This window comes from Salmo salar, chromosome ssa02, assembly GCF_905237065.1.
Source record: "Salmo salar chromosome ssa02, Ssal_v3.1, whole genome shotgun sequence".
Classification (NCBI taxonomy): domain Eukaryota; kingdom Metazoa; phylum Chordata; class Actinopteri; order Salmoniformes; family Salmonidae; genus Salmo; species Salmo salar.
This window is the reverse complement of record NC_059443.1, coordinates 84,300,247-84,314,542: the sequence shown is the minus strand read 5'-3', so window position 1 is coordinate 84,314,542 and position 14,296 is coordinate 84,300,247. Positions and strand designations below refer to the sequence as shown.

The following is a 14,296-nucleotide window of genomic DNA, read 5'->3' as shown; positions in this document are numbered from 1 at the left end:
GGAAGGAGAGGTCATATGTTAGTAGCTGGGTCTATGGTAGCTAGGTCTATGGTAGCTAGGTCTATGGTAGCTAGTCTGGAAGGAGAGGTCATATGTTAGTAGCGAGGTCTATGGTAGCTAGGTCTATGGTAGCTAGTCTGGAAGGAGAGGTCATATGTTAGTAGCTAGTCTGGAAGGAGAGGTCATATGTTAGTAGCTGGGTCTATGCTAGCTAGTCTGGAAGGAGAGGTCATATGTTATTAGCTAGGTCTATGGTAGCTAGGTCTATGGTAGCTAGGTCTATGGTAGCTAGGTCTATGGTAGCTAGGTCTATGGTAGCTAGCCTGGAAGGAGAGGTCATATGTTAGTAGCTAGGTCTATGGTAGCTAGGTCTATGGTAGCTAGTCTGGAAGGAGAGGTCATATGTTAGTAGCTAGTCTGGAAGGAGAGGTCATATTTTAGTAGCTGGGTCTATGGTAGCTAGATCTATGGTAGCTAGTCTGGAAGGAGAGGTCATATGTTAGTAGCTAGGTCTATGGTAGCTAGCCTGGAAGGAGAGGTTATATGTTAGTAGCTAGTCTGGAAGGAGAGGTCATATGTTAGTAGCTGGGTCTATGCTAGCTAGTCTGGAAGGAGAGGTCATATGTTATTAGCTAGGTCTATGGTAGCTAGGTCTATGGTAGCTAGGTCTATGGTAGCTAGCCTGGAAGGAGAGGTCATATGTTAGTAGCTAGTCTGGAAGGAGAGGTCATATGTTAGTAGCTAGGTCTATGGTAGCTAGGTCTATGGTAGCTAGTCTGGAAGGAGAGGTCATATGTTAGTAGCTAGGTCTATGGTAGCTAGGTCTATGGTAGCTAGATCAATGGTAGCTAGATCAATGGTAGCTAGCCTGGAAGGAGAGGTCATATATTAGTAGCTAGTCTGGAAGGAGAGGTCATATGTTAGTAGCTAGGTCTATGGTAGCTAGGTCTATGGTAGCTAGTCTGGAAGGAGAGTTCATATGTTAGTAGCTAGATCTATGGTAGCTAGGTCTATGGTAGCTAGCCTTGAAGGAGAGGTCATATGTTAGTAGCTAGTCTGGAAGAAGAGGTCATATGTTAGTAGCTAGGTCTATGGTAGCTAGTCTGGAAGGAGAGGTAATATGTTAGTAGCTAGATCTATGGTAGCTAGTCTGGAAGGAGAGGTAATATGTTAGTAGCTAGATCTATGGTAGCTAGTCTGGAAGGAGAGGTAATATGTTAGTAGCTAGATCTATGGTAGCTAGGTCTATGGTAGCTAGATCTATGGAAGCTCATCTGGAAGGAGAGGTAATATGTTAGTAGCTAGATCTATGGTAGCTAGTCTGGAAGGAGAGGTAATATGTTAGTAGCTAGTCTGAAAGGAGAGGTCATATGTTAGTAGCTGGGTCTATGGTAGCTAGATCTATGGTAGCTCGTCTGGAAGGAGAGGTAATATGTTAGTAGCTAGTCTGAAAGGAGAGGTCATATGTTAGTAGCTGGGTCTATGGTAGCTAGATCTATGGTAGCTAGTCTGGAAGGAGAAGGCAACTCCCAAGTAGCTGCTGATTGATGACTTAGACTTTACACTGTCTGACCAATCAATGAGCAGAATGCTATTTCACTCCCCACTGACACAAACCTGAACTAAGGAAACCGTCTGCCTATCAGATTGAATGCGCGCACACACACACACACACACACACACACACACACACACACACACACACACACACACACACACACAAAGCCAACATCAATCATTTTAACAGACAGCCAGTAGATAATCAATCTCCTTAATAGCCAAAAGCCAATTTCTGATCAAATAATTTTAGAGATTCTCTGGTACTTTTGTATATATATTTTTTTGCCAGTAGTTCTGAAATTACCACTCGCAAGTCAAAAGTGGTCCCTGAAAATTGCATACTACGTCACATACAGAGCCTTCATTAGGTATTCACTGCTCTTTACTACGTCACATTCAGAGCCTTCATTAAGTATTCACACCTCTTTCCCTCTTCACATCCAGAGCCTTCGTTAAGTATTCACAACTCTTTACATCCAGAGCCTTCATTAAGTATTCACACCTTTTTACTACTTTACATCCAGAGCCTTCATTAAGTATTCACACCTCTTTACTATGTCACATTCAGAGCCTTCATTAGGTATTCACACCTCTTTACTACGTCACATTCAGAGCCTTCATTAGGTATTCACACCTCTTCACATCCAGAGCCTTCATTAAGTATTCACACCTTCTTCACATCCAGAGCCTTCATTAAGTATTCACACCGCTTTACTACGTTACATTCAGAGCCTTCATTAGGTATTCACACCTTTCTACATCCAGAGCCTTCATTAAGTATTCACACCTCTTTACTACTTCACATCCAGAGCCTTCATTAAGTATTCACACCACTTTACTACTTCACATCCAGAGCCTTCATTAAGTATTCACACCTCTTTACATCCAGAGCCTTCATTAAGTATTCACACCTCTTTACTACGTCACATTCAGAGCCTTCATTAAGTATTCACACCTCTTTACTACGTCACATTCAGAGCCTTCATTAAGTATTCACACCTCTTTACTAGGTCACATTCAGAGCCTTCATTAGATATTCACACCTCTGGACTTTTTACACATTTTGCTGCGTTACAGCCTGAATTTTGTCACTGACCTACACACAATACCCCATAATGTCAAAGTGGAATTATGTTTTTAGACATTTCTTTTTACAAATGAATTAAAAATTAAAAGCTGAACTCTCTTTAGTCAATAGGTATTCAGCCCCTTTGTTATGACAAGTGTAAATAAGTTCAGGAGTAAAAATGTGCTCAACACGTCACATAATAAGTTGCATGGACTCACTCTGTGTACAATAATAGTGTTTAACATGATTTTTAAATGACTAACTCATCTCTGTACCCAGGGAGGTTTCCCAACTCTTCGCTTAGTTCAGGTTTGGGTCAGTGAAATAGCATTCTGCTCATTGATTGGTCAGACAGTGTAAAGTCTAAGTCATCAATCAGCAGCTACTTGGGAGTTGCCTTCTCCTTCCAGACTAGCTACCATAGATCTAGCTACCATAGACCTAGCTACTAACATATGACCTCTCCTTTCAGACTAGCTACTAACATATTACCTCTCCTTCCAGACGAGCTACCATAGATCTAGCTACCATAGATCTAGCTACCATAGACCTAGCTACTAACATATTCCCTCTCCTTCCAGACTAGCTACTAACATATTACCTCACCTTCCAGACTAGCTACTATAGACCTAGCTACCATAGACCTAGCTACCATAGACCTAGCTACCATAGACCTAGCTACCATAGACCTAGCTACCATAGACCTAGCTACCATAGACATCATGTTACCATGGTAGATGGGTAAAAAGGAAAGCTGCTGGAGACGGACACAGAAAGACTCACAGCTTTAAATCACTACCAAAGGTGATTCTAACATGTATTCACTCAGGGCTGTGAAAACATGTTTTCACTTTTTCATTATGGGGGTGTAGAAGGGTGAAAGTTTGAATTCAAACTAACACAACAGAATGTGTAATAAGTCAAGAGGTATGAATCCATTCTGAAGGCACGGTATGTGCAGCTCTCTCTCTCTCTCTCATCTTGTTAGCTGTCACTCAAATGGCGAGGGGCTGAAGTTCATTGGCTAAAAGTTGAATCGCTAGGGGGCTGGGGGGGGAATATGATGCAGTATAGCTTAAATAAACTGTTGCTTTCAAACTAAAGATCTGGTGACACACTGAGAGAGGACAGTAGATGCTGCATGTAGGATCTACACATTCACACATCCAGCCCAAAGTGGGAAGTTGAACAAATACTTAGTAGTCGCCAATAACCAATATAATATCTGATCAATCATTTGTATAACCAATATAATATCAGATCAATCATTTGTATAACCAATATAATATCTGATCAATCATTTGTATAACCAATATAATATCAGATCAATCATTTGTATAACCAATATAATATCTGATCAATCATTTTTATATCCAATATAATATCTGATCAATCATTTGTATAACCAATATAATATCTGATCAATCATTTTTATATCCAATATAATATCTGATCAATCATTTGTATAACCAATATAATATCTGATCAATCATTTTTATATCCAATATAATATCTGATCAATCATTTGTATAACCAATATAATATCTGATCAATCATTTTTATATCCAATATAATATCTGATCAATCATTTGTATAACCAATATAATATCTGATCAATCATTTTTATATCCAATATAATATCTGATCAATCATTTGTATAACCAATATAATATCTGATCAATCATTTTTATATCCAATATAATATCTGATCAATCATTTGTATAACCAATATAATATCTGATCAATCATTTGTATAACCAACATAACAACATTTGGAAAAAGTCAAGGGGTCTGAATACTTTCTGAATGCACTGTTTATTGTTAATGTGTTCTTCTCTCTCGCTCTCTGCTCTTCGGCAAGCAGTGATGAGGGGCACTTGCTGTACAGAATGCAAACCCTCACCGCAGACACACGCACCATCGACACTCTCTCTCCACCTCAACACAGACCAAAACATCCCACCACTGTGATAACGGTGACAGGTCCCACAAAAACACAGCATGACACACACCATCCCATAATACTGCGTCCAACAGACATCATGTTACCATGGAGACCACTCTCCCATTACTACAGGTGTCCTATGGTTCAGAAGAGCAGGAGGAGAGAGAGGAGGAGAGAGACAGAGAGGGAGAGACAGAGAGGGAGAGAGAGAGACAGAGAGGGAGAGCCAGAGACAGAGAGACAGAGAGACAGAGAGACAGAGATACAGAAAGGGAGAGACAGAGAGACAGAAAGGGAGAGACAGAAAGGGAGAGACAGAAAGGGAGAGACAGAGAGGGAGAGACAGAGAGGGAGAGACAGAGAGGGAGAGACAGAGATACAGAAAGGGAGAGACAGAGAGACAGAAAGGGAGAGACAGAAAGGGAGAGACAGAGAGACAGAAAGGGAGAGACAGAAAGGGAGAGACAGAAAGGGAGAGACAGAGAGGGAGAGACAGAGAGGGAGAGACAGAAAGGGAGAGACAGAGAGGGAGAGACAGAGAGGGAGAGACAGAAAGGGAGAGACAGAAAGGGAGAGACAGAGAGGGAGAGACAGAGAGGGAGAGACAGAAAGGGAGAGACAGAGAGGGAGAGACAGAGAGGGAGAGACAGAGAGACAGAAAGGGAGAGACAGAAAGGGAGAGACAGAAAGGGAGAGACAGAAAGGGAGAGACAGAGAGGGAGAGACAGAGAGACAGAGAGGGAGAGACAGAGAGACAGAAAGGGAGAGACAGAAAGGGAGAGACAGAAAGGGAGAGACAGAAAGGGAGAGACAGAAAGGGAGAGACAGAAAGGGAGAGACAGAGATACAGAAAGGGAGAGACAGAGAGACAGAAAGGGAGAGACAGAGAGACAGAAAGGGAGAGACAGAAAGGGAGAGACAGAGAGGGAGAGACAGAGAGGGAGAGACAGAGAGGGAGAGACAGAAAGGGAGAGACAGAAAGGGAGAGACAGAGAGGGAGAGACAGAGAGGGAGAGACAGAAAGGGAGAGACAGAGAGGGAGAGACAGAGAGGGAGAGACAGAAAGGGAGAGACAGAAAGGGAGAGACAGAAAGGGAGAGACAGAGAGGGAGAGACAGAGAGGGAGAGACAGAGAGGGAGAGACAGAAAGGGAGAGACAGAGAGGGAGAGACAGAGAGGGAGAGACAGAGAGGGAGAGAGGGAGAGACAGAGAGGGAGAGACAGAGAGGGAAGGAATGAATGTATAATTGGGACACAGTCAACACAGTCCACACAGTCAACACAGTCAGAGCATAACTAAAACACACACACCTGACCCTCTGCCAGTCATGGCTTGCTCCCAAGAGATTCCCTGTTACGATAACTCCTAAGAGAGAGGGGAGGGGGGGTGAACGGGAGACGGCGGGAGAGGGAGAGCGGGACTGACAGGGAGAGAGAGACAGAGAGAGACAGAGGGAGGGAGAGAGAGCGACAAAGAGAGGAAGTATACTCCAGAGCAAGCCTCCACCTTCCTGTAGAACAGGTATTGTAAAGGCCACATCCACCAAGGACCGACTGTTACAGTAACCTACCATTCAGACCCTCTCTCTATAGACTGTTACAGTAACCTACCATTCAGACCCTCTCTCTATAGACTGTTACAGTAACCTACCATTCAGACCCTCTCTCTATAGACTGTTACAGTAACCTACCATTCAGACCCTCTCTCTATAGACTGTTACAGTAACCTACCATTCAGACCCTCTCTCTATAGACTGTTACAGTAACCTACCATTCAGACCCTCTCTCTATAGACTGTTACAGTAACCTACCATTCAGACCCTCTCTCTATAGACTGTTACAGTAACCTACCAGTCAGACCCTCTCTCTATAGACTGTTACAGTAACCTACCAATCAGACCCTCTCTCTATAGACTGTTACAGTAACCTACCAGTCAGACCCTCTCTCTATAGACTGTTACAGTAACCTACCAGTCAGACCCTCTCTCTATAAACTGTTACAGTAACCTACCAGTCAGACCCTCTCTCTATAGACTGTTACAGTAACCTACCATTCAGACCCTCTCTCTATAGACTGTTACAGTAACCTACCAGTCAGACCCTCTCTCTATAGACTGTTACAGTAACCTACCAGTCAGACCCTCTCTCTATAGACTGTTACAGTAACCTACCAGTCAGACCCTCTCTCTATAGACTGTTACAGTAACCTACCAGTCAGACCCTCTCTCTATAGACTGTTACAGTAACCTACCATTCAGACCCTCTCTCTATAGACTGTTACAGTAACCTACCAGTCAGACCCTCTCTCTATAGACTGTTACAGTAACCTACCAGTCAGACCCTCTCTCTATAGACTGTTACAGTAACCTACCAGTCAGACCCTCTCTCTATAGACTGTTACAGTAACCTACCATTCAGGCCCTCTCTCTATAGACTGTTACAGTAACCTACCATTCAGACCCTCTCTCTATAGACTGTTACAGTAACCTACCAGTCAGACCCTCTCTCTATAGACTGTTACAGTAACCTACCATTCAGACCCTCTCTCTATAGACTGTTACAGTAACCTACCAGTCAGACCCTCTCTCTATAGACTGTTACAGTAACCCACTTTGACATGCCACACACACTCACTTTGTCAACCACTTTGACACACACACACACACACACACACACACACACACACACACACACACACACACACACACACACACACACACACACACACACACACACACGTTTCAGAGGAGAGGAGGAATGCCAGACATCTTGTCTTGACTTGTTTTACCTAGAAGATAAAGAACGTGTCTCTCTCTCTGTGTGGGAGTACAGAGCCCTGAAACAGTGATTGAGAGACTTGTAAAAACTTTTCCTTGTTGCTGCCATTCATTATTATTTTACATCTGCTGATGGAGACACTGGCCTGCTTCCCTAAACTACTCTCACTTCTCCTCTGTCTGCCCCTCTCCTTCTCTGAAATTTGTCAGTGAAATTAGAGCAAAAAATAGCCATGGTGAGAACTGTCAACAGACCACAAGCTGAAGGAGAGAGAGAGAAAGCGAGAGAGAGCGAGAGACAGATAGAGACAGACAGATAAAGAGAGAGAGACAGACAGATAGAGACAGAGACAGAGAAAAAGACAGAGATCCAGAGAGAGAGACAGACGGATAAAGAGACAGACAGATAAAGAGACAGAGACAGAGATCCAGAGAGAGAGACAGACAGATAAAGAGAGAGAGACAGAGATCCAGAGAGAGAGACAGACAGATAAAGAGAGAGAGAGAGAAAAAGACAGAGATCCATTGATAGAGACAGACAGATAAAGAGACAGACAGAAAAAGAGACAGAGAAAAAGACAGAGATCCAGAAAGAGAGACAGACAGATAAAGAGAGAGACAGACAGATAAAGAGACAGACAGATAAAGAGACAGAGATCCAGAGACAGAGACAGACAGAGACAGAGACAGACAGATAAAGAGACAGAGATCCAGAGACAGAGACAGACAGAAAAAGAGAGAGAGACAGACAGATAAAGAGACAGAGACAGACAGAGACAGAGACAGAGAGATAAAGAGACAGAGATCCACAGACAGAGACAGACAGAAAAAGAGAGAGAGACAGACAGATAAAGAGAGAGACAGACAGATAAAGAGACAGACAGAAAAAGAGACAGAGATCCAGAGAGAGAGACAGAGATCATATAGTATTAGAGCCCAGTATTTTAGTCTGTGGGTCTCTTCTAGATCAGCAAGTGTGGTCTGTTTCCGCTTTGTTGGGGACGGAAAGGGTGGGTTTCTGCCTCTCTGTGTGTGTTGCATTTCACCCTCTTTGCATTTCCTGTGTTACCACCCTGACGAAGCAACAACTCACACCCCAAGACACAGTAGCATCACGTGTGCAGCATCTTCAACGGCTGTACGTTCTGGCTAGACACTGGTACCATCTCCTCTCTGTTGTACGTTCTGGCTAGACACTGGTACCATCTCCTCTCTGTTGTACGTTCTGGCTAGACACTGGTACCATCTCCTCTCTGTTGTACGTTCTGGCTAGACACTGGTACCATCTCCTCTCTGTTGTACGTTCTGGCTAGACACTGGTACCATCTGGCCTTCCCTGTAGCTCAGTTGGTAGAGCATGGTGCAACACCAGGGTTGTAGGTTCGATTCCCACGGGGGGCCAGCACAGAAAAAATTAATAAAAAATGTATGAAATGTATGCATTCACTACTGTAAGTCGCTCTGGATAAGAGCGTCTGCTAAATGACTAAAATGTAAAAATCTCTGCAGCCTTCTGCTTCATACCTCATAGTACTGTTTGACTGCTTATACAGTCTATACCTGACACACACACACACACTGATGATGCAATCTCTAGAAATCAGGGATGGGCCCCTAAATTAGTCAGGTAGCCAGCTATCTAAATTTGGCAACATGGTCTAATTACCGTCCGGGGGGTGGCCATATTGATTTTGTTAGTCACTCTCACTCAGATATCATATCAAAAATAAACATTTCTCTGCACCCTGTGGAAACGTGTACCACTGCAGCAAACGTGGTTTAAACTGAAACGTTTTCTCTCCACCCCACAAATGATCTCTGTTGTCAAGAGGGGTTATGGATGTGGGTACGCAGACCAGCGAGCAGCTCCCACCCCCACCACGACGAGCGGCCCCCACCCCCGCCACGACGAGCGGCCCCCACACCCACCACGACGAGCGGCTCCCACCCCCGCCACGACGAGCAGCCCCCACCCCCATCACGACGAGCGGCCCCCACCAACGTCACGACGAGCGGTCCCCACCCCCGTCACGACGAGCGGCCCCCACCACCGTCACGACGAGCGGCCCCCACCAACGTCACGACGAGCGGTCCCCACCCCCGTCGCGACGAGCGGCCCCCACCCCGGTCGCGACGAGCGGCCCCCCACCCCGTCGCGACGAGCGGCCCCCACCCCCGTCACGACGAGCGGCCCCCACCCCCGTCACGACGAGCGCCCGCCCCCCACCAACGTCACGACGAGCGGTCCCCACCCCGTCACGACGAGCGGCCCCCACCCCCGTCACGACGAGCGGCCCCCACCCCGTCACGACGAGCGGCCCCCACCAACGTCACAACGAGCGGCCCCCACCAACGTCACAACGAGCGGCCCCCACCCCGGTCACAACGAGCGGCCCCCACCCCCGTCACGACGAGCGGCCCCCACCCCCGTCACGACGAGCGGCCCCCACCCCGTCACGACGAGCGGCCCCCACCAACGTCACGACGAGCGGCCCCCACCCCTATCAAAGACCCATCATGATGAGCGGCCCCCACCCCTATCAAAGACCCATCATGATGAGCGTCCCCCACCCCTATTAAAGACCCATCATGATGAGCGGCCCCCACCCCTATCAAAGACCCATCATGATGAGCGGCCCCCACCCCATCAAAGACCCATCATGATGAGCGGCCCCCACCCACATCAAAGTTACCCATCATGATGAGGCCCCCCGGTTACCCATCCCTGCTATAAATAATGACTGGGATCAATCACAGCGCCGCGCGACATCACAGCTGGACACCCACCCGCTGCCCTCGTTCCTCCCCCTGTAACCTACTCCTCCCGGTGGCAACGGAACCCCCTGTCACCAACTGAGACGGACCAGAAGACAGGAGCAGACATCGGGTCTAACCGTTAACCATCAACAGATCACCATAGCAATGTGGGAAATATTTATAGTCAATACATTTGGCTACTGTATTATAATGACGTGGTATATAATAAGTTACTACAATATATAGACTAGGCTGCTACAGTAACCTACTACAATATATAGACTAGGCTGCTATAGTAACCTACTACAATATATAGACTAGGCTGCTATAGTAACCTACTACAATATATAGACTAGGCTGCTACAGTAACCTACTACAATATATAGACTAGGCTGCTATAGTAACCTACTACAATATATAGACTAGGCTGCTATAGTAACCTACTACAATATATAGACTAGGCTGCTATAGTAACCTACTACAATATATAGACTAGGCTGCTATAGTAACCAACTACAATATATAGACTAGGCTGCTATAGTAACTTACTACAATATATAGACTAGGCTGCTACAGTAACCTACTACAATATATAGACTAGGCTGCTATAGTAACCTACTACAATATATAGGCTGCTATAGTAACCTACTACAATATATAGACTAGGCTGCTATAGTAACCTACTACAATATATAGACTAGGCTGCTATAGTAACCTACTACAATATATAGACTAGGTTGCTACAGTAGGCCAATAGGCCTGTTGATAAGTCCTACCTTGACACTGGAAACCTTGCTTCCCGAAACCCCTGTGAAGAGAAATGAAACATGACGTTTAGTATAGACTCTGATGATGGAATGTCCTCACGACAACACACCTCTTTCTAACGTTGGAATTGTGGTTGTATTTATTAGGGATCCTCAGTAGCTACTCTTCCTGGGGTCCAAACACACCAAAGCATCCACATTACAGATAAAACAACAGATAAAACAGTTAACTATGTTTGTAACCTTTATTTAACTAGGCAAATCAGTTAAGAACAAATTCTTATTTTACAATGACGGCCTACCAGGGAACAGTGGTTTAACTGCCTTGTTCAGGGGCAGAATGACAGATTTGTACCTTGTCAGCTCGGGGATTCGATCCAGCTACCTTTCAGTTACTAGTCCAACGCTCTAACCACCAGTCTACCTGCCCCCCCCTTCTAACCACCAGTCTACCTGCCCCCCCTTCTAACCACCAGTCTACCTGCCCCCCCTTCTAACCACCAGTCTACCTGCCCCCCTTCTAACCACCAGTCTACCTGCCCCCCTTCTAAGCACCAGTCTACCTGCCCCCCCCTTCTAAGCACCAGTCTACCTGCCCCCCCTTCTAAGCACCAGTCTACCTGCCCCCCCTTCTAACCACCAGTCTACCTGCCCCCCCTTCTAACCACCAGTCTACCTGCCCCCCCTTCTAACCACCAGTCTACCTGCCCCCTTCTAACCACCAGTCTACCTGCCCCCCCTTCTAACCACCAGTCTACCTGCCCCCCCTTCTAACCACCAGTCTACCTGCCCCCCTCCCAACCACCAGTCTACCTGCCCCCCCTTCCAACCACCAGTCTACCTGCCCCCCTTCTAACCACCAGTCTACCTGCCCCCCTTTCCAACCACCAGTCTACCTGCCCCCCTTCCAACCACCAGTCTACCTGCCCCCCTTCCAACCACCAGTCTACCTGCCCCCCTTCTAACCACCAGTCTACCTGCCCCCCTTCCAACCACCAGTCTACCTGCCCCCCCTTCTAACCACCAGTCTACCTGCCCCCCTTCTAACCACCAGTCTACCTGCCCCCCTTCTAACCACCAGTCTACCTGCCCCCCCCTTCTAACCACCAGTCTACCTGCCCCCCCTCCCAACCACCAGTCTACCTGCCCCCCCTTCCAACCACCAGTCTACCTGCCCCCCCTTCTAACCACCAGTCTACCTGCCCCCCTTTCCAACCACCAGTCTACCTGCCCCCCCTTCCAACCACCAGTCTACCTGCCCCCCCTTCCAACCACCAGTCTACCTGCCCCCCCTTCTAACCACCAGTCTACCTGCCCCCCCTTCCAACCACCAGTCTACCTGCCCCCCCTTCTAACCACCAGTCTACCTGCCCCCCTTCTAACCACCAGTCTACCTGCCCCCCTTCTAACCACCAGTCTACCTGTCCCCCCTTCTAACCACCAGTCTACCTGCCCCCCCTTCTAACCACCAGTCTACCTGCCCCCCCTTCTAACCACCAGTCTACCTGCCCCCCTTCTAACCACCAGTCTACCTGTCCCCCCCTTCTAACCACCAGTCTACCTGCCCCCCCTTCTAACCACCAGTCTACCTGCCCCCCCTTCTAACCACCAGTCTACCTGCCCCCCTTCTAACCACCAGTCTACCTGCCCCCCCCTTCTAACCACCAGTCTACCTGCCCCCCCTTCTAACCACCAGTCTACCTGCCCCCCTTCTAACCACCAGTCTACCTGCCCCCCTTCTAACCACCAGTCTACCTGCCCCCCTTCCAACCACCAGTCTACCTGCCCCCCTTCTAACCACCAGTCTACCTGCCCCCCTTCTAACCACCAGTCTACCTGTCACCCCATTAAGTTTGTACTTAATGAGTTGAAGATAAAACAGATCATCATAACATCCCTGAATGGTGTCACACTGACACACACACACACACACACACACACACACACACACACACACACACACAACCTGGAGTCAGTGTGTGATGCGGTAGAACGGTCGATAGACTGCCTATCTGTCTGATGGGTCTGACCACACACAGGACACTACACTGACGGATTCATGGTTATAGAACCACGTTCCATTCGGGTTTTGGAGGCTGTGGGTTAAATCTCTTGTTTGCGATTCATGCCGTCTCTCCGTCTCTCTGTCTGGCTAAAGTCATTCAGCAGCAAGTGAATCACCTGTACCCTGCGCGCCGCACACACATCCCCCACGCACATCCCCCACGCACGCACACTAACCAGATGAAGTCCGTGCAGTGGCTGCAGAATGTGGGCTGCTTGAAGAAGCGCGCGATGAACTTGTGGTCCTTGACCTCGTGCACGTTCTTCTGGCGCAGAGCTCCTTGGCGCGCGAAGCCCCTCGCGGCCCCGCTCTCCCGCCGCTCGGATCCCCCGGTGCTCGAGCTCTCTCCGTCGCTGCTGCCCTGCTCGCGGTCAGCCATTTTAACGCGGAAGTGTTCTGAAATGAGGAGGAAAGAGAGAGTTGTGTGCCTTTTCAGCAGGTGCCTCCCTCCCTTCTTCCTCTCTCGGTGTCGGTTTCCCCCCGGTGTTCGCTCGGTGTGAATATCCGGACTCCTGCCAAGCCTCACACTGCTGGGTCCCCGACTCCCCGTGGGCCCTGCTTCCCTGTTCGCTCGGAACTCCCACAGCCCCCGGAGACTGAGAAGCGCTGCTACAGCTGTGGCGACGTGCTGCTGGTGTGTGAGCGGAGCGCCTCATGCAGTGTGTATGTTGTTTGCAGGAAGAGTGTTGCGCTGAAACCGTGAGATAGGGGGCAACGAAGGCCCTCCCCCTTATCTACTCGGAATTCCACGGTGCACGGTGTGAGTGTGTAGGAAGAGACAGAGGGACTGTTTTTGTCGCAAACATTTGCGTGAACAGTAGGTATGGGTTTAGCCTAGGTCACGAGAGAGACAGAGATACTGACAGAGAGAAGGGCTGTGTTGTTGAATGTTTGTGAATGTAGGTCTAAAACATCCCCAGGGAGATAAACAAGTAAACCCTTGTTGAAGATCACCTGATCAGCCACTCAGCCAGTGAGAGAGAGAAGGACATGGGTGGAACTCTAGAATGTAGAGGATGATGGAATAGAACTGTAGAATAGATAGAACACCAGGATATAGAACTGTGGAATAGATACAACACCAGGATATAGAACTGTGGAATAGATAAAACACCAGGATATAGAACTGTGGAATAGATAAAACACCAGGATATAGAACTGTGGAATAGATAAAACACCAGGATATAGAACTGTGGAATAGATAAAACACCAGGATATAGAACTGTGGAATAGATAAAACACCAGGATATAGAACTGTGGAATAGATACAACACCAGGATATAGAACTGTGGAATAGATAAAACACCAGGATATAGAACTGTGGAATAGATAAAACACCAGGATATAGAACTGTGG

At 47.3% G+C, this 14,296-nt stretch overlaps 1 protein-coding gene across 2 annotated transcripts in view; it reads right to left on the bottom strand.

Moving 5' to 3' along the window:
• LOC106594520 (protein kinase C beta type) overlaps positions 1–13,665 on the bottom strand; it is a 108,535-nt gene extending 94,870 nt beyond the window's left edge. The window contains exons 1-2 of one of the 2 annotated variants that reach the window (XM_045711380.1): positions 13,117–13,665; positions 10,885–10,916 (exon numbers count right to left, since the gene is read on the bottom strand). In XM_045711380.1, the coding sequence (XP_045567336.1) occupies positions 10,885–10,916; positions 13,117–13,319 (235 nt within the window). In that variant the 5' untranslated portion in view covers positions 13,320–13,665. The remainder of the gene's footprint in view (positions 1–10,884; positions 10,917–13,116) is intronic. The other variant, XM_045711386.1, reaches the window with a different exon arrangement.
• Positions 13,666–14,296: the final 631 nt, after the last annotated feature.